The sequence below is a fragment of the Pelodiscus sinensis genome, chromosome 11, assembly GCF_049634645.1.
Source record: "Pelodiscus sinensis isolate JC-2024 chromosome 11, ASM4963464v1, whole genome shotgun sequence".
Taxonomy (NCBI): Eukaryota; Metazoa; Chordata; order Testudines; family Trionychidae; genus Pelodiscus; species Pelodiscus sinensis.
Window position 1 is genome coordinate 19,729,233 of NC_134721.1, and position 21,161 is coordinate 19,750,393.

At 45.0% G+C, this 21,161-nt stretch overlaps 1 protein-coding gene across 2 annotated transcripts in view; it reads left to right on the forward strand.

Moving 5' to 3' along the window:
• The window catches only part of IRAK2 (interleukin 1 receptor associated kinase 2), a 45,819-nt gene extending 25,795 nt beyond the window's left edge, over positions 1-20,024 (forward strand). Inside the window, exons 7-14 of one of the 2 annotated variants that reach the window (XR_012906466.1) lie at positions 2,371-2,485; positions 4,005-4,114; positions 7,558-7,753; positions 11,976-12,038; positions 14,967-15,167; positions 15,897-16,392; positions 17,101-17,892; positions 18,042-20,024. Coding sequence is in view for 1 of the 2 variants with exons in the window: in XM_006132819.4 (XP_006132881.2) it covers positions 2,371-2,485; positions 4,005-4,114; positions 7,558-7,753; positions 11,976-12,038; positions 14,967-15,167; positions 15,897-16,392; positions 17,101-17,225 (1,306 nt within the window). In the remaining variant the exon portion in view is untranslated. Of the gene's footprint in view, positions 1-2,370; positions 2,486-4,004; positions 4,115-7,557; positions 7,754-11,975; positions 12,039-14,966; positions 15,168-15,896; positions 16,393-17,100 lie in introns of both variants that reach the window. The other variant, XM_006132819.4, reaches the window with a different exon arrangement.
• Positions 20,025-21,161: the final 1,137 nt, after the last annotated feature.

Consider the following 21,161-nt stretch of genomic DNA (forward strand, 5'->3'; position numbering starts at 1 on the left):
GACTTTTTATAAATACATTAGAAGCAAGAGGAAGACCAAGGACAGGGTAGGCCCACTGCTCAGTGAGGAGGGAGAAACAGTAACAGAAAACTTAGAAATGGCAGTGACTTCTTTGTTTTAGTCTTCACCGAAAAGTCTGATGAAGGAATGCCTAACATAGTGAATGCTAGTGGGAAGAGGGTAGGTTTAGAAGATAAAATAAAAAAAGAACAAGTTAAAAATCACTTAGAAAAGTTAGATGTCTGCAAGTCACCAGGGCCTGATGAAATGCATCCTAGAATAATCAAGGAGCTGATAGAGGAGGTATCTGAGCCTTTAGCTATCATTTTTGGGAAATCATGGAAGACAGGAGAGATTCCAGAAGATTGGAAAAGGGCAAATACAGTGCCTATCTATAAAAAGGGACATAAAAACAACCAAGGAAACTACAGACCAGTCAGTTTAACTTCTGTGCCAGGAAAGATAATGAAGCAGGTAATTAAGGAAATCATCTGCAAACACTTGGAAGATAATAAGGTGATAGGGAACAGCCAGCATGGATTTGCAAAGAACAAAACATGTCAAACCAATCTGATAGCTTTCTTTGATAGGATAACAAGTCTTGTGGATAAGGGAGAAGCGCTGGATGTGGTGTACCTAGACTTTAGTAAGACATTTGATACAGTCTCACATTATATTCTTATCAATAAACTAGGCAAATACAACTTAGATGGGGCTACTATAAGGTGGATGCATAACTGGCTGGATAACCGTTCCCAGAGAGTAGTTATTAACGGATCACAATCCTGCTGGAAAGGAGTAACAAGTGGGGTTCCACAGAGGTCTGTTTTGGGACTGGGTCTGTTCAATATCTTCATCAACGATTTAGATATCGGTATAGAGAGTATGCTTATTAAGTTTGCAGATGATACCAAGCTTGGAGGGGTTGCAACTGCTTTGGAGGACAGGGTCATAATTCAAAATGATCTGAACAAATTGGAGAAATGGTCTGAGGTAAACAGGATGAAGTTTAATAAGGACAAATGCAAAGTGCTCCACTTAGGAAGGAACAATAATTTTCACACATACAGAATGGGAAGCGACTGTCTAGGAAGGAGTACGGCAGAAAGGGATCTAGGGGTTATAGCGGACCACAAGTTAAATATGAGTCAACAGTGTGACACTTGCAAAAAAAGCCAACATGATTCTACACATTAACGGGTGTATTGTGAGCAAGACACGAGAAGTCATTATTCCGCTTTACTCTGCGCTGATTAGGCCTCAGTTGGAGTATTGTGTCCAGTTCTGGGCACCACACTTCAAGAAAGATGTGGAGAAATTGGAGAAGGTTCAGAGAAGAGCAAAAAGAATGATCAAAGGTCTAGAGAACATGACCTATGAAGGAAGACTGAAAGAATTGGGCTCGTTTAGTTTGGAAAAGAGAAGTCTGAGAGGGGACACGATAGCGATTTTCAGGTATCAGAGGGTATGTCTACACTACCACCCTAGTTCGAACTAGGGTGGTAATGTAGGCAACCGGAGTTGCAAATGAAGCCCGGGCTACACGCGGCATGGACTGGGTAATTCGGACTAGGCTTCCTACTCCAAGGAGTAATGGTAGTTCGGAATAGGAAGCCTACACGAGGCACGGAGTCCGCACTAGCGGACATTTAAAAATGGCGGCGCCCGGCAAGATGCAAATGAAGCCCGGGAAATTCGAACTAGGGTGGTAGTGTAGACATACCCTAAAAGGGTGTCACAAGGAGGAGGGAGAAAACTTGTTCTTCCTGGCCTCTGAGGATAGAACAAGAAGCAGTGGGCTTAAACTGCAGCAAGGGAGGTTTAGGTTGAACATTAGGAAAAAATTCCTACCTGTCAGGGTGGTTAAACACTGGAATAAATTGCCTAGCGTGGTTGTGGAATCTCCATCTCTGGATATATTTAAGAGTAGGTTAGATAAATGTCTATCGGGTGGTCTAGACCAGTGTTTCTCAACCTTTTTTTGCTCATGGCCCCCTTCCTCCCTTACCTCTGTGGCCCCTCTCATAGCTGCTGATAGTTGGAAAAAAAGGTACATAATGTACCTAATGTTCTGTTTTTTCCATGTGGCCCCCTAGAGGTAGGGCGTGGCCCCTGGGAAGCCATATGGCCCACAGTTGAGAACCACTGGTCTAGACAGTACTGGGTCCTGCCATGAGGGCAGGGGACTGGACTTGATGACCTCTCGAGGTCCCTTCCAGTCCTAGTACTCTATGATTCTATGAAATTGCATATCTTGTTTCAAGTTTAGGGTGCTGTGTAGATGCACCCTTCATTGTCAATTTGATCCAGAACTGGCATTTTAAATTGTTTTTCTTTATTCTCATTTCGCTTGTTGGTATTTGGCTTTAGGTGTTGTCACATTAACATTTTACAACTAGTGGGTTTCTCACTAGAAAATGGATATCACTGTCTGATATACCCCTTCATGGATAATGGATCTCTTGAAGACAGACTCCAGTCTCAAGTAAGCAGATGATTTGGGCTCCAATTACTGTATGAAAAGCATTTGTATCTCTTTGAAATATTTTACTATGTTCTTTTGGGGTTTTACGTAATACTCCTGCAATTTGGGCAAGACCTATATTCCTATTTTCTAGGAGTATTCAACACATCCTTGCCAATACTCATTAAGGATATGAAGGACTAGTTGACTATTGGATAAGCATTTGCAAGCATAAGCAAGCTTGTCGACTAGTCGCTCCTTCCCCCTTTGCTGCCTCTATCAGAAAGAGGCAGCAAACGAGGGAGGGCTTCAAAGTGGCAGCGCCACGTGGAGCCTGGGGCCAGACCGTGGGCTCCATGCGGTGCTGCTGCTTTGAAACACTGCCGCAGGAGCCCGATGCCAGCCTCCTCCTGGCATTTCAAAGTGGCAGCGCCACGTGGAGCCCAGGATCAGCTGGGGAGCCAGGGTCCACGTGGTGCTGCCACTTTGAAATGCTGGGAGGAGCCTGACACCAGGCTCCTGTGGTGGCATTTCAAAGCGGCACATGGAGCCCAGGGTCAGCAGGAAGTCCCCAGATGACCCCAGGCTCCGTGTGGTACTTTCACCTTTGAAGTGTAGCAACAGCCCTAGGGTTGTTTTTACACTTCAAAGGCGGAAACGCCCTATCAGCTAGTCGAATAGTCGATGCAAAATGCATTGACTATTCAGTTAGTCAGTTACCTGGAATTTAACATCCTTGGTACTCAGGTGGAGGAAGCCTCTCTTCTTTATCTTTCCCACAGGATGGGTAGCTTCTTTTCTTTCTTTTCTTTCCCCACCACATGAATCATTAGTAGCAGAACAAAGGAATATGAACATACATCAGTCACAAATACAGGAAAGATTGCAAATCTTTTTACATACAGATATATTTGTATTCCACATATGGCAGGTCATCTGTACGGAGAGTTTCTACCATGCAGCTCTTGTCTTCTTTTAAGAAAAAGCAAGCTGTAAAATGTGCAGCTATGCAGCACTATATGCACTAGTTTTGGCAATATGTTGCTGTAAAATCAACTATAACGTTCATTTGCGTCGGAGTCCTCTGTTGAAATATAGTATGAAGTCAGCAGCTATAGGGGGAAGCTTATGAAATGCCACTTTTCAGGAGAATTAACAGGCCAATGGAAAGGACACTTGTGAATTCTTCAATAGAAACAAAGGATTTGATGAACCAGAGTGGATGAGTGTCTTGCCTCCAGCAGTAGCCAATACCTTGTGTTCCAGAGGAAAGCGATATTTGCCTCACCCATATCATCATCATGTAATGTACCAGGCCGAGTGTGCAGTGCTGTAATTGGGGGATGGGATGGTTCTTTCCTGACCCCCCGCATAATTGGTTTCTGCCTGAAGCATGAGATTATTTATTCCATCTTGCTTCAAGTAGGTTAGTGAGTGTTTTGCCGATGCCTGCAGTGATGGAAGGAGAACTTTTAAAACTTAACTATTTTATGCTTCTTTCCATAAAAAGTAACATACCCTCTTCCTCTTTTTTTCTCAGGTTGATCCTACACCATTAACATGGGAGAAACGCATCATGATTTCTATAGGACTTATCCGAGCCATTCAGTATCTCCATAACTTTGGGATTCTGCATGGGAATGTCAAGAGGTAGGGTTGTTGGCTTATTAACATATCTGCAACTCTGTCATTCAACTGTTGTTTTCAGAATTAAAAAAAAACAGAAATGGCTGAAGTCTTCCAGTCTACATATGATCTTGGAATTATTCCCCGAATATATTTGCTTTCTCTTATCTCTTGCTCTTTTGAATATTTCCCTCCAAATTTCATTTACCTCTCTTTTTATTGTGGCAAAAGTATATTCTTAAGGGCTTTTTTCCAAGCACATTCCTTTCCACTTTCCCCTATATGTAAAATTTCAAATATTTCCCATACCATTCCAGTACTAGAAAGTTGTGTATTCCCTGAAAAAGTCTTAGGTCTGTTCTGTACATGAAAGTTGTACCATCTCATCTATGCCTATAGAATTAACCTGGTACCACAGTCCACCCTTTTATCATGCATGCAGTTATATTGCTATAAAGGTAAGAATGACAGAGCCATTCTTATATGGGAAGGTGAATAAGTTGTATGCACTTTTTAAATGATGTAACTGCGAACACAGAAGGGTTATACTGATTTGGCTATTTTGATTTTAAAACAATCTTACCCTATCTGACATACTTAAATTAGTATTAAATTTGTTCACAGACTCAGCTTTGCTCTTATGCAAGATAATTTTTAGAGCTTTGCCTTAAAATACACATTTCTGTTAGTTCTTTTTTTAGCCTGTGTGTTTCCAAATTGATCTGAGTGTAGGAATGCAAGTTCAAGCACGGTTTATTTTTCTTCAAACAAACATAAGCTCCTAATTGTGCTCAACAATCTATTTAATTCCACTTTCCAATGTCCTGGTGAAAAAAGACCTACGATGTGACTTGATTGGACTATCAATATCTATATAGAAGATAGAAATTTGATAGTGGGCTCTTCAATCTAGCAGACAAAAATACGAGATTTGGTGGCTGGAAGGTAAAACTAGACAACTTCAGGCTGAAATAGAGTGTACAGGCAGTCCCCGACTTACGTGGATCCGACTTACGTCAGATCCCTAGATACGAACGGGGTGAGGCAACTCCCGCACATGCGCAGCAGCATTTCCGGGGCTCACTCACCTGGGTCCTAGGATCCTCCTCCTCCTCGGGCCGGCTCCGACTGGGGTCCCGCAGAGCTGCCGGGCAGAGGAAAAGTGCCTCCCCACGCCTGCTGCCCCCCCCAACCTCCCTGCCAGCAACAGGCTGCCCCCTCCCCTGAGCAACAGGCTGCCGAACAGACAAAAGCAGCCTCTCTGCCCCTCCTCCCCTCTATACATGCAGGGCTCCTGGAGCACAGCAGCGTCCCCGGGGCTCGCTCACCTGGGTCCTAGAATCCACCTTCTCCTCGTCTTCGGCCGGCTCCAACTGGCCTCTGCCTGCAGCAGCTGGCCACAGGGACAGGGATCCCGCAGAGCTGCCGGGCAGAGGAAAAGTGCCCTCCCCCACGCCCGCTGCCCCCTCCCCCCCCCGCGGCCTCGCATCCTGCACGCCTCCCCCCTCCCCCCCCTGCCAGCAACAGGCTGCCCCCTCCCCTGAGCAACAGGCTGCCGAACAGCAGACAAAAGCAGCCTCTCCGCCCCTCCTCCCCCTATACATGCTGGGCTCCCTGGGCAAACAAAGACTCCACCAAAACAAACAAAGTGCTGGCCTCATTGTGTTAGCAAAAAAAGGACCCTCCTCCTAGAACCCTGGGTGGTGTGTGGAAATAAAGCTATTAGCTCAAAGCATGGTGCAGAGCTGTTTGGTATTTGATGAGTTACTCCTTTAGTCCTGAGTTTGTCACAGGGACAGAAATAGATGTGAAATCTTCTGAACAGGGGAACAGACAGCAAAATAAACATTAGAGGGGAGTTAACCTTTCCCTATGCTATCCAAAACTAAAAAAAATGTTTGGCTAGAGTTTCCCCTACAATATGTACCAGTTCCGACTTACATACAAATTCAACTTAAGAACAAACCTACAGTCCCTATCTTGTACGTAACCCGGGGACTGCCTGTATATTTTTAACAGTGATGGTAATTAACTGGAAAAGTTTATGAAGGGTAGTGTTGAATCTCATCAGTGGCAATTTTTAAATTAAGTTGGGGCGCATTTTAAAAGATATGTTTCAGTACAAACAGCAATTAATTCAGGGAAGTTAATCAGCCTGTGTTATCCAGGAGGTCAGGTTCGATCAAAATGGTCCCTTCTGGCCTTGAAATCTATTTATCTAATAGGCCAAAATGCCTATTTGCTTGTGCCCTACACCATGAATCCTTTCTTGGTATCACCTGTAACTAATATATACTTTTTCTGTAATAATCAGAAAAATGCATTTCCAGTTTTGTCAGGCAATGCTTTTTGTAACCCCACGCAGCTGGAAAGCAGAGTGCTTCTGTTCTGTGTGAGGATAGAAAGGTTTTAAATTCCAGAAATGCTGGTCTTTTTGTTTTATATCATGGGGCCATTTTCTGAGTTCCTAATTCAGAGTACGTCTACACTAGCTCGTTAGTTCGAACTAGGTAGGGTAATGAGGGCAAGCGGAGTTGCTAATGAAGCCCGGGATTTAAATATCCCAGGCTTCATTTACATGTTCCCGGGCGCCGCCATTTTTAAATCCCCCTTAGTCCGAACTCCGTGCCCACGGCTACCCGCAGCACAGAGTAGGTAGTTCGAATTAAAGATCCTAATTCGAACTACCGTTACTCCTCGTGGAATTCCACCGCAGGCACCGTGTAGCCACGGGCACGGAGTTCGGACTAAGGGGGATTTAAAAATGGTGGCGCCCGGGAACATGCAAATGAAGCCCGGGATATTTAAATCCCGGCTTCATTAGCAACTCCGCTTGCCCTCATTACCCTACCTAGCTCGAACTAACGAGCTAGTGTAGATGTACCCTCATCTATGAGGAGGCAAGACTCATTCTGAGGGCCTTTCGAGTCCATTATGGTAGCAGAATCTGGACTGAGTAAAGACTAAGTAAATGCTGAGAAAGGAATTCAGGATTTTCCTGACCTATTGTGAGCTTTCCAGAGAATGGGAAAAAAACAATATCAGATCTCTTCAACAGAGGAGTTCCTTATAGTCTGTAAAGCTGTTTAACTCAAAATCAAATGGGTCAAATTAATCCCTGATGATCCATTGTTTTCAGTGGACTTAGACCAGGAATAAACCTGTCCCTATATATTTTGCAAATTAACAATACAATGTATACAAGACAATAAAGAATTGGATTAGACAGGAGGAAACATTGGTTTTGTCTTAACTTTCCTAAAAAAAAATCCTTCTGGTCTATGGTAGTAATACTGAAGCTTGATTTATATCTCAGTTCACTATGGCTTTCAACATACAAGACAGGAACCAAAAGAAGAATTTGTATAAAGAAGCTATTAAAAGTACCCTTTAAAATCACATATTGCCATAAGAGTCTGCATTGAAGTGTGAGTGGATTGACCACTGTTGGTATTTGCTTTATGCAGCTCCAATGTTCTGCTGGATGAAAACTTCACACCAAAACTTGGACATTCAGGTCTCCGACTGTATTCCATGGAAAAAAAATCAGATTATGCTGTGATGAAAACCAAAATTTTACAAGCTTCCCTCACTTACCTGCCAGAAGATTTGGTCAGGCATGGACACCTAACACAAAAAATTGACATCTTTGGTTGTGGAATAGTAAGTTGTCTTGTTTTTCAAAAATAAATCACTTAGATCAGCTGGATATTTAATATCCATTAAAAAATAACCAATGCAAGAAAGTAAGATTCTGTTCTGAAATATATACATGAGTCTAATTTGGATCATATAATTCAATGCAATTGCTATTAGGGAAAAATGTGGTAGCAGTCTACAAGATCTTTTCTGCAGAGTAGTCTTTATAACTAGGAGCAAATTAAAGTTAATATCAGAAAAAAACTTCTCAACTTGTGGTGTACCCAAGTCTTATGATTGTGGGTTTGAATCCAGTGTTCCCTCGAAGATTTTTCCATTCATGAGTGGAGTGAGCTTTGTCTTGTGCACCAATATTGACGTCATGTGCGCTTGTTCGGATGTGTGCCACCATGGCACCCACCAGTTACTAACAAATATATAAAATTGTTATAGAAGAAAAAAATACTAAAACAAGGGAAAATTAACAAGGTCCATGACCCTGCACCCACCCACCCTGAAAACCACTCAGCCCTGCTCCCACCATTCTTTCATCCATGAGCTACCCAACCCCTACATCTCAATCCAGTGCCCCCTTTACCACTAACCCTGCATTGTGCCCCCATTGCCCCTAACTTCTGCGCAGTGCCCCTTTCATCCCAACCCCTGCACTTTCCTCCCAGCTGTGCCCCCAGTCCCCACCCTGCACTTCCAGCATGTCCTGCCACACTGCACAGTATCCTCCACCCTCTTTGCCCAGCAGCACCTATGCCTAGCTGCCCCTCACCCTCTGGCTATACCACCCTGGGCATGGGCCCAGTTTGCCCAGCCCTAGGGCAGGCCCTGCAGCAGGGCAGCCTCCAGCCACACAGTCTTACCAGGTGGTGGCTGCCAGAGCTGGACCTGGGGCTGCAGTGAGGCTGCCTTATTAAGGACAGCCTCACCGTAGCCCTGGCTCCAGCTGTGATACATGGAACAGTCATGCAGCAAATGGCCCTGCCCTGGGAACAGCTGGGGCTGGGGCTATGTGGCAGCTGCTTGGGCCAGGGCCGTGGTACTAAAAATAGCATCGCAGCCAGGCTCCAGCTGCAGCATATGGGGCAGCTGCCCGCCGCACAACCCTGCCCTAGGAGCAGCTGGAGTCAGGGTCATGTGGCAGCTGCTGGGGTTGGGTCTGTGTGGTACTAAAAACAGCACCACGGCTCAGTTCCAGTGCTGGCACATGGGGCGGGAGTGTATGGCAGGTGGCTCCCCCATGTGCTAGGATTGGAGCCAGGCTGCAGTGTAGCTGCTCCTGGGCCAGGGCTGTGGTGCTATTTTTAGTACCTCAACCCAGGAGCAGCTACACTGCGGCCCCGACTCCAGTCCCAGGACACAGGGCAGCCATCTGCCATGTGGCCCAGCCCAGGGAGCAGCTGGGGCTGAGGCTGTGTGATGGCTGCTGGTGCCGAGAGTCCAATACTAAAAATAGCAACATGGCCCTGGCCCAAGGACAGCTGCATCGTGGCCCTGGCTCCAGTCCCGGCACACAGGGCCATGGGCAGTTGGTGAAGGCATGGCTGGGGGAGGCACACCTCCAGTCCCACCATCAGCCTCGCCTCCTCTTCTAAGGCCCTGCCCCTTCCCGTCCCCATGGGGAGATGGGGCAGCATGCCATGCATGTGCTCCTGCTCCCAAATATGGGGAGAGGAGGAGAGCAGGTGGGTGTGCACTTGCCCCAGCCTCCTCTCCCTCTCCAGCCCCAGAGGAGGGCACACCGCACAACATGGTGCAGGCCAGCCTCGGAGCACCGGGGGAGGAAGAAGGGCACTCCATGTGGCATGGCCTCTCCAGCCCTGGGGAGGGAGGAGGGCAGAGAGTGTGTGGCATGGCCCCAGCTCCCTCAGCACCAGAGGAGGACACACCAAATGGCCTGGCCCAGTCCTGCCTTTCCAGCCCCGGAGCACAGGGAGGACGGGCATTGGGGGCAGCAACATGCCACCTCCAAACGCTTACAGCAGGCGTTCTGGGGACGGAGTGTGGTCGGGGCTGTGCTTGGCAGTCTGGGAAAGCAAAGCCTTTCTCTGCCTTACATACCAGATGCTCATGCATGGGGCAGCCCCGCAGCCCCACCCTGTGCACCGGGACTGGAGTGGGGACTACAGTGCTATTTTTAGTACCGCAGCCGTGGCTCCACACAGTCTTTGCCTCAGCTGCACCCGGGGATGGGCCGCGTGGCAGGCAGCTGCCCCATGTGCTGGGTCTGGAGCTGGGGCCATGTTGCAACTGCTCCTGGCCGGGGCCACGGTGCTTTTGTTTAGTACTGTGGCCCCAACCCCAGAAGCAGCCACATCATGGGCTTGGCTCCGACAACCACCACACAGCCCTCCTTGGCCACAGCTGAAGCTAGGGCCAGGGCTCCGTGGTGGCTGCCCAGCTGCTCCTAAAGAGGGGCAGCTTCCCAGCACACGGCCCTGCCCAGGAGCAGCCACTGCGTGGCTCTACTGAGGAGGTAGGTGGGTTTGAATTCTTGGTGCGCACCCATGTAGGCACGCACCTTAAAGGGAACTATGTCGAATCCCTGATCTTCCTAAAGATGTTTTTGCTACTTTGTGTCCCAAGAAACTAACTGATATGCCTCATATCAGCTCATGTGAAAGGAGAGGAGGAAATTGTGTTGAAGTTATCTATGATTAATATAGGTTTAGGTAGTGCTTTGTATCTTGTTAGTGTGGAATAAAGTAAAAGGTTCAGAAATGGGGCTAGTCCCAGGGAGGTGCAAAAACAGGCAAACTATTACTGAATATCTTTTAAACTTTTATTAAAGGGCTTCTATGTATAAATTATTATTTTATCAATTTCTTACATACGTAGGCACCAAATAATTATTCGAATGACCAATAAGCAAAATGCAATACAGTAAAGAAAATTCCTTGAGGTTTTTCTAAATCCCAATAGTTGTTAACAAAGGACCAGGGATTATTAACAGTTACATTTACATCAGTCTTATTTATAAGACTAATCATTTATCTAAAACTCTTAACACTACTACTTAACAATACCTCTAAACAATTTCAGATAACAATACTTACATTTAACAGACACACAAACAACAACAATAACAACAACATATTTGGTATACGTTATGTTTGGTATACGTTATGCTCTACAGGAACTCGTTTGGTTTGGTGAGCGGGAGGTGGCCCTCGGGTGATCAGTCCTCGGACCTGGCTCGTATTCTGCCTTCCAGTGTTTATTTGGGATTCCTCAATTTGATACAGGAGGGGAAGCTGTTTTATAGAGAAAGCTTTACCTGAACTTTTCATGTCTGGCTTCGGTTCCTGTTCTTCACTGATCTTTAAGTTACATAGTGTAAGGGTTTTCCATCAAGGGGAAGTTGACCTGTTGCTTGGATGGCAATACGCGCGAGAGGCCTGGCCAGCAAAGAGCCTGCTTTCACAGTTAGAGAATTGTCCACACGCATTCAAGGTCAAAATATGGCCTATCATCTCAAAAGTGTGGTTATGACCAGTTCAGTATCATGTAAGGTGCTTCTAGTCAGGAAAAATGGATATGTGAACATGTTACCACGTTATGCAATAAAAATACAAGTTTTGACTTTATGTTCAAGTCACATGTGCTAAATGTATTGAATATTGCGAACATGTTTTTAATCCCGGTCATCCTCCAAATCCAATATAGCGTGGGTTGGAGAGAGCTGGATTATACTTTTTGTGCACCACCTGTAAAATTATCACTATATTCTAGCTACAAAATCTTTTTATGTTATGGTGGAAGAATCAGAAAGACCACAGCTTGGTTCTGTTTGTTTAATTTGCAGCATTGGACTTTAGAAAAATGATTTTTTGGTTTGGAAACTCAGCCAACACAAATAAAAATAAATGACAATCTACAAACATGGTATAGAGAGAATAAATGACAGCCTATATCATCATTTTTTAAAATTCAGATTGCACTTTAAATTTTCATCTATTCAGTGAACTCTGTAGAACACAATAACCTTCTACTATTCTTACAGTGTAATATATAAAGATAGGCCCAAGCTATAGAATTTGGATTCGAATCTGTACCTTGCTCTAAATTGTCTCAAAGGTTCAGATCTGGAGTATTGGTTTGTGCCCATCTTGCCTAAGAATGAAGGAAAATAGCTTAAAATGCTCCAACAGTTAAATATTATCTTTGTTACAAACTCCAGTTTTTCGAATAAGTCATCTAAATAAATTATCTTGCCTATAAAAATGTTTTCTAGGTTTTAGCAGAGATGCTGACAGGCACTAAGGCAATGGATGAAGGAAGAACCCCTATCTATCTGGTAAGTGAAAGGCAAAATAAATGACATTGGCCCGGTGTCTTGCATACAGTGCTACAGTAATGAGATGAGTTTGACTGCAAAATCAATCAGAATTTGTTGCCTGCTGTACTCCTGGGGGAATTCTGCACCACTGCCGTGTTTCTCCTGGGGATGCAGAGCTTCTAGCTGCCACTGGGGCCCAGTGGACTCTGAAGAGCCCAGCTTGCAGTGAGCAAAGCTGTCACTCAGCCTTGCTGGGATGGAGGCTCTGTATGTCCTGCGTGCATGGCTTGATCTTATTCTCCCAGGGATGGGAAAGATCCCAGGAAACCTAGCTCTGGCAAAGGGTGAGAATGGGAAGTGTCACACCATGGCCTGTGATAGGGCAGTAAAGAAGTAGAGGGGGAAAGGCTCTGGGGGTCAAGTATCTGGGTTGGGGGGCTCTCTCATGGTTAGGCTCTGTGGGGAGAGCCCCACAGCTGGGCTCTAGGGAGAAAGGGGTGTCAGTGTCTGAGCAGGGAGGTGCCCCACAACTGAGTTCTGGAGGGAGGGGAGTGGAAATATGAGTGTCTTGGCTCTGGGGTCCCCCTCCAGCATCCCTCAGATGAAACTGGGTTGTCATAAGGGTTTCTTAAATCTGTACCCCTCAGGAATCTTTGTTGTTGTTGTGTGTATTGAAGACATACTTATTGATAGGCATTTTGAAATAAATTACCAAAATAATTGAAACTGAATGACTATATTGTGTTATTTTGACAAAATATAGAGAATTTTTATTTTTTTTAGTGTAGAATTCCCCCAGTAGTAATACTGTCAGATGTATAACTCCTAAAGATCTGTTGTTTAGAGTCCAAAGTTTGGTTCCGTTTAAATCAGTGGCAAAACTCCAACTGACTTCAATGAGAGCAGAATGGATGCTCCAATTTTAATATTGCTGCTGATTGTGTATGAGTTGCTGAAGTGTCACTAGCGGCTAGGTACCCGTATACTTAAAGGCAGCAGTTGGTTTTGACATTGTGACTGTTCATATTCTTGAATCAGGAAGGTGTGCCCTAAATAGTGAAACGTAAGTAGAATGTGAATCATGATGGCTATATTTATGGTTAGGTATACTCACTAGTATTTTGTATATAGGCACATCACTCAACATGTACTTGAAGCAGTAAAAATTACTTTAAACAAATTCAAAATAAATTTGGGCCAGGTTCACCTATTTATAACAAAATGAATGTTCCCTTTTGTTGTGAATAAAAAACAGACCTTGCTTATTCCATTGCCCATGTAGGACTTTCCTTTTATGCTGTCATGCCCCTATAATCTTGAGTAAAGGGAAGGAAGTGAACCCTTGTCTTGTCATTCAGGATATGTCCACACTAAGCATGTTAAAGACTAGTCAACTAGTTGACTATCCGATAAGCATCTGGTTATCAGATAGTGTTTTGACTAGTTGATATTCTCATCCCCCTTGCTGCCTCTATTAGATAGAGGCAGCAAGGGGGAGGGGGTACTTGAAACTCCAAGGCAGCCACTGCACAGCCGATCCTGTGCGGCGGGCTGCCCCTTTAAAACACTTCCTCTGCACGATTCAAAGGGGCAGCCATGGAGCCCAGGGTCAGCTGGGAACTCCGGGCTGACCCCGGGCTCCCCACAGCATTTTCCCAGAACCCGGGATCAGCTAGGGACTCCCCAACTGACCCTTGGCTCCTAGCGGCATGGAGCCGGAGGTCAGCGGGGGACTGTGAGTCCTCCACTGACCCTGGGCTCCATGGCTTTGAAATGCACAAGAGCCCCTGCTGGGGACTATTGTGCATTTCAAAGCAGGCACGCTGCATGCAGCCCGGAGTCAGCTGGACTTCCCGCTGGCCCCGGGCTGTACATGGGAGTTCTGCATTCCTCCTTTGAAATGTACAAGAGCCCCAGCAGGGTCTCTTGTACATTTCAAAGGAGGAATGCGGAAGTGCCTATCAACTAGTCGACAGAAATTCCAGAGACTAGTCAATTAACCGCATTTTAACATCCTTAGTCTACACTACTGAGTTTTTTTGGAAAAACAGCCATTTTTCTGAAAAAACTTCAATTACGTCCACACTGCAATCGTGTTCTTTCAAAAGAAAATTGAAAGAACAGAGGGGTTTTTCTGGCATTGGTAATCCTCTTTCTATGAGCAAGAAACCTTTTTCCAAAAGAGTTCTTTAAGAAAAAGGCATGTGTGGATGGGGAAGAGGGAGTTCTTTTGGAAGAAGAGGAAAGAGGAAAAAGCACACGTGCCTTAGTGGCCGCTCTGTCCATAGTAATCACAGCTTAAATGCGAGATAGCATCCATTCAGTATGGATGCTATCTTTCAAAAAAGCAGAAAATGTTTTCAATTTGCTTTAGCAGTGTGGATACTGGAAGATCTCTTCTGGAAAAGCTTCTTCTGAAAGAAACCTGAAGTCTAGACATAGCCTCTGTCCTTGACAAATGCTTCAGCAACTTTCTAATGGATTCCAAAAGTGAAAAGATGACAAGTCTCAGTGATGACTTTATTAGCAGGGACAAGAGGATTTAATTCATAGATTTTTAGAAAAGTTAATTAACACACTAAGGCTGCTGTACACTGCTCTGATTTTTATCAGTGGCCTGATAATATTGAGAAGTCTACCTGGAACTACTGGAGCCTGGTGTAAAAAAACATTGCCTACATGCATACAGCCCTTATGAAGCACACAGTATCAAGCTTTCCGCTTTTAAAACACAGATTTCTACCATTCGAGCTAAAGGGGAGTTTCTTTGGTTTTTTATCTTTTGTAAGCCAGCACTAAGGGGGCACTAGTAGTTGTACACAAGCCAGTACATTACACCGGGTATAGCAAGTAATCAGGGAGTGTCTTGAGTTCTTAAAGTGATGGATAGGAATGAATAATTTTTTAAAAATCATTTTCACTAGTGTATCTCTTCCTCTTGAACAGAAAGATGTAATTACTGATGAAATTCAAACAGCAAAAGAATGTTCATGCTCCAAGCACAAAACCTTTGAAAATCTTGCTGCCAAGGAAATATGCTGTAAATATCTAGACAGGAAAGTGGGACACTTTCCAGCAGAAATTGCTGTTCACTTTGCCACTGCCATCTGCATTTGTCTGCGGAAAAAGAATCCTGACATAACAGAGGTAAGTGTTGTATGCCCTACTACAGGCTGAATCTCTCTAATCCAGCACCCTCGGGACCTGACTGGTGCCAAATCAGAGAATTTGCCCAACCATGGAAGGTCAATTTGTCTAGCAGCATTACCAACACTTCCACTGCTTACTGGGCTCTTAGAAGACATTTAGGGTAAATAACAGCACAGAACACTAAAAGCCAGGACTGGTGGCTGTAAACAAACTGCATGGGACTATGGGAAACTTGGCCACACTCATGATAAGTAGTCATCCAATTAACTAAAATCATGCTGGACCATGGATGTTGCTGGACTAGAGAAGTTCAGCTTGTAGTTCTCTGTCTCTTAGGCTACGTCTACATAGCAGTGAAATAACACAGTGTGCGTCAACACTACAAGCCTTTATTTCTAAATAATATAGAGCTGGAGGACTTCTTATTCTGACTCATGGCAACCCTCATTTTACAAGGAGTAAGGCAAGTTGAAGGAAGAATGTTTTTCCTTCAACTTCCTGCTGTGTAGACAGCACCAAAAGCAGAATTAAGCTATTTCGACTTCAGTTATGCAATTGAAGTAGCTGAAGTTGCGTAGCTTAATTCGACTTTAGCCCTACTGTGTAGACATACCCTTAAATACCAAGGTCTAAGCCACAGCTTAGATATGATTTTTTTTAATATCCACCAAGGAGAAGGACATGGGCACTGATCAACTGCTTAACAGATGTTGTTTTCTTGAACAGGTGCACGAAATGATGGAAATGGCTGAGCGTAAAATAAGAGATCACAGCATTCTTGAAGGTAGCACTTTTTCTGGATTCTCCATTAACATTCCAGAAGAAACAGATGACGAGACTGCTAGTCATAATAGCAATGAGGACAGTTCAAAGGCAAGGTCCCTGAAGTGTTCAAATTCATCCCCACCTTTACTAAGAGACTTGCCACCTGAAACTTACAATGGACAAATGTCACGGGTCCCTTGTGAATCGGATGAATCAAGTAGCTTCGTATGGGATCCTGTGGAGAGTTCTGCATATGGTCCACCTAGCAGTGGCTGCACCAGTCCAAAAAATGCTACATCCTCTCATTCCAGGAGCAATGATGAAATATGTTCAAGTGGCTTCCAGAAAAGAAATATGGCATCCAATGAAAATAAAAACACTTTGGAAATGGTACCTCCTGCAGAAAGAATGGTTCCTTCAAACAATGCAAACCTGGACCTGTCATGTTCTTCAAAAGGTAAATCTAGGTGATTTTGGGGAATGAAGATCCGAATTAAGACCAATCAATATTTGATCATTAAATTACCATGACACAATGTCCCCAATAGGGATGTAATGGTATAGCCGTTTAAATCGTTAACCAATAAGCCTGGGCTTATCAGTTTGCGTTAGTGGTTACATGCAGGGGAGCCAGCTTGTGGTGTGGACTCTGTAGTATCAAATTTATGCTGCAGAGCCTACAGAGCAGCCAGCTCTGATCCCAGGGAGCTAGATGCACTGTGGGCTCTGCAGTATCACACTTATACCGCAGAGCCTGCAGTGTGTAACTGTTGAGACAATCAGCGGTACCACGGTTACCTAATTAACCATTTTTTAACATCCCTAGTCCCCAATTATTTTACCATTTCTGTAAGGTGCTCAGCTACTAAGGTGATAGGAAAAATATAAATGCCTAGACAGACCTGCAGTCTTTGAAAAACCTTCCTTTTACAAATTTTGACATATTTTGTCTCCTTGGTTTTTAAGTTGCCAGTTACTTTATAGAGGTAATTTAAATTATCTAGTTTTTCAATTTAATGTCCTGTTTAGAAGTCAAATTTAAGTGATTTAGAATTATTTCCCATCTCCCTAGTTATATGTAATATCAGCATTAGCCACAGGTGAACTTTTGCTAAATATCTGGGCCTTTCTTTCACTCCTCTTCCTCCCCCTCCCCCCCCTTCAGGATTAGCCAAAGAAACCTCTTGGGAAATAAAGATCAATGATAAAAAAAAGAAGCTTATGGAAAATATTTTACTATATGAAGAAGATAAGTTAAACAGCTCTGAACTCTTTGAGTCTCAAATATGACTGAATTATCAGCAATGGCATCTTGGAAGAAGAAATTGGGAATCTTTTTCTGGTAGCAAGATGGTAAAAGCTAAGCCACATGCTTCATGTAAGGTTAAGTAGGATGTTTTTAACTGACAGGTTAAACCTCTTTGGAGGGGAAAAAAAAAGTCACATCTCAGATGATTCCAAGAGAATGTTCACTACAGTGTTAAGCAGAATGCAACTTTTATGATCTGAAAAATCAGCATTGTCCTCTTTCTCCTTGCCTTACTGTGCTGAAAAAAAAAATTGGCAAATTGACCGTTAGCTTAAGACCACCTGTTTTGCACTGGACTTCATAAAGCTTTTTTGTACAGTGTATTTATTTTATGAAAAATTAGAATCCTGCACACTATGCTGCAGGATATATACACACAGTCTCACATACTAGTTGGCTGTACTTGCTAATATCCATTGCATTTAGCATAGGTAGGGTGAACAATTGGAACTACTTTCCATTGTTTCAAAACAAAGTAGCTAGTTTTAGGAAAGTAAACGACTAGTCCACTATTCGATATGCTAGTTGACTAGTTGCCTCCCCTCCTCCCCCTTTGCTGCCTCTATCAGAAAGAGGCAACAAGTTGGGGGGTAGAAGAGGGGTGCTTCAAAGTGGCAGTGCGGTGTGGATACCAGGGCCAGACCCCGGGTTCCATGTGGTGCTGCTGCTCTGAAATGCTGCGTGCTGCCTGGGGCTAGCTGGGATTCCCCAGCTGGCTCTGGGATGCACGCGGCATTTCAAAGCAGCAGTGTCATGTGGAGCCCGGGGTCAACTGGGGACGCCCCCACTGATCCCAGGCTCCATGTGGCACTGCTGCTTTGGAGCCTGACACCGGGCACCCTGCGGCATTTCAAAGTACTAATGCTGCTTGGAGCCCGGGGTCAGCTGGTAACTCAAGTGACCCAAGGCTCCATGAGGCACTGCCACTTTGAAATGCTGTCAGGTGCATGGAGCCAACGGAGGACTGCTTGAGTCCCCCCACTGACCTCATGCTTCCCACAGCACTTTTGCCTTTGAAGTGTAGATACAGCTCTGGGCTGTTGCTACACTTCAAAGGTGGAGGTACCCTTATCCACTAATCGAATAGTCAATGAAAATTGCATCGACTATTCAATTAGCCAATGAATCGAAATTTTACATCCCTACTTAGTTTCATATGCTCTTATTCCAAATTCTCAATTATACTCCATATCCTAGATGATGTGGTGTTTTTTTTGTTTAAGAGAAGTTATATGCTGTATTCCATGATTCCGTCTCCAGCTGCATTGCACTGTAAACAAATTCTGGAACTGTACAGATATGACTGTGTAGTATCTAACAGCCACACTGAGAGGTGGAGTACACTGACTCCCTCTGTAGCCTTGAGAGAGTCACTTAATTTCTCTGTGTCTGTTTTCTCATCTGCAAAGTAAGGCTAATACCTTACTTGCCTGTTTTGAGAGATAACTAACATTGTAAAATGCTATATTCATGTGGTTACTTGTTTCATACTGTAGCTTTTATTGTAAATGTGTATTTTGTATTTTGGTATAATTCAACGTTTTAATTTAAAACTTATTTAATTGTTCATGCAACACTTTAGTTTGTAAAGAGCTGCAGGCGATGATTAACAAAATCAGCTAAAGATTAATTAAACGTTTTATAGAAATTACCTTCTGGGATCATGGTAGGCAGCGCGGCTGCCATGGCCCACCCTCTGTTGGCCACCTTTGCCTGAGGCTGTTCTATCTGCTCAGCAAGGCCGGGGCCGCCATTCCCCCAGCCCTGCCTCACTGCCACCTGCCTGCCCATCCCGCCGCAACACAGCGCTCTCCCATTCCCCCTAACACGGTGGTTCTCAAACTTTTTGGCCTGTGACCCACCTGGCTCAAAGCAAACCTTACTACTAGTGTTGCCAGAGGGTTTCAACAAAAATACCAACACACTTGACATTACATCACAATCTACATTACATTTTACAGTAAACTTCTGATAATCCGGCACCTTTAGGACCCAGGGGGTGCCGGATTATCAGATATGCCGGAGTACCGGAAGGGGGGCTATGAGCGGTCTGGGGTAGGGGTGGGAGTAGGGAGTCGGCGGGGAACTGCGCAGTGTGGGAGAGGGTGACGCTGCGGGACCAACCCAGCAGCACCCCAGCTGCTCTGCCCTCGCCTTCCCCAAGTCAGCTGCTGCTGAAACTGACCAGCGGCTGACTTGGGGAAGCCAGGGACAGAGCAGCTGGAGTGCTGCCGGGTTTGTCCCACAGCGCCCGTCAGCTGAGCGGCGCTGCAGGACAAACCCGGCAGCACCCCAGCTTCTCTGCTCCCGGCTACCCCAAGTCAGCCACTGGTCAGTTTCAGGAGCGGCTGACTTGGGGAAGCTGGGGGCAGAGCAGCTCCAACTGTCTGGCTGACTGGAGCACTTCTGGATTCCAGTTGGTGCCGGACTATCAGGAGTGCCGGACCACTGGATGCCGAACAGTTGGAGTTTTACTGTATTTAGAAAATACTGGACATTTATATTTTCTCAATTTGTTTCCCAAACAGAAAGCTCAAATACTCAACTGTCCGGTTCAAAACCGGATATCTGGCAACCCTACATTCTACCAGTTGCTAATAGAAACTCGTTAATTACATAATTATATCCAACCCATTTTGCTAGTGCTGCAGCTCAGGAGAAGAGTTTAAAGAAAATATTAATTTTAAATTATTAAACTGATTAAGTGCTTTAACTTTCTCATGTTTCATTATCAAACTTCATTTTAAATAAAGTAAAATATTAAATTATGTCCAACACAATAGGTTGCCATGTTTTCTTTATTTATGGCAGGGGTGAGGGACCTTTTTTGGGTCAGCAATCACTGACCCACAGAAAAATCAGTTAGAGACCATACAAGTGAAAAGCAAAACAAAAACACCACATCCCTTCAAAAAAAAAACCCTCACCCTCCCTGATGTGTTCCCCATCTGAGAAAACTCACTCCTCTGGTGCTCCAGCCCCATAGAGCAAGGGGGGGGAAGACAGGATAGGACTGGAGCTCAGAGCTTCCCATAGGCCAGATTTACTCCTCTGGGGTTCCAGGGTTAGTGGATTTTGTGGATCCCCTCTAGGCTCTGGGGTTGGTACAAAAATGGGGGGTTCAGTATGCGGGACGGGGCTGCCAGTGAGAGGAATCGGGGTGTAGGAGGGGATCAGGATGCAAGGTCTAGGCAGAAGGTGGAGTACAAAGGGGCGGCGAAGATGCAAAGTCTGGATGGATGTAGGGTGCAGGAGTAGGTTGGGAGTAGGGTGTCTGGCCAGGGGGGTGGGTGCAGGAGCAGAATGGAGGCAGGGTGCCTGGCCAGGGGAAATGTGCAGAACTAGGCTGGGAGTAGGATGGTTAGCCAGGAGGAAGGTGCAGAAGCAAGGGAGAATGCAGGAGAGGGCTGGTGTAGGATGTCTGGTCACGGGAGGGTGCAGGAGCAGGCTGGGGGTAGAGTGCCTGGCTATTGGGTAGGGGGCAGGAGCCGACTGGGGATAGAATGTCTCGGTGGGTGTGTGTGCTTGAGGTGCTGAGGATGCAGGGTCTGGGTATGAGAGGGTGGGAGGGCACTTACTTGCCTTCACAATCTGCACCACTCCCGGGCATAGTCATTTATTACCAGAAGATTTACCCAACATTGCTTGGATTCTCAACTCAATTCTTGCTTTTTGTAAAATAAAATGAAAACGTACGTGCTTCATTTAAATTACAGGCAGTCCCCGGGTTACATACAAGATAGGGACTGTAGGTTTGTTCTTAAGTTGAATTTGTATGTAAATCGGAACTGGCATCCAGATTCAGCCGCTGCTGGAACTGACCAGCGGCTGACTACAGGAAGCCTGAGGCAGAGTTTCTCTGCCCCGGGCTTCCTGGAATCAGCCGCTGATAAGTTTCAACAGCAGCTGAATCTGGA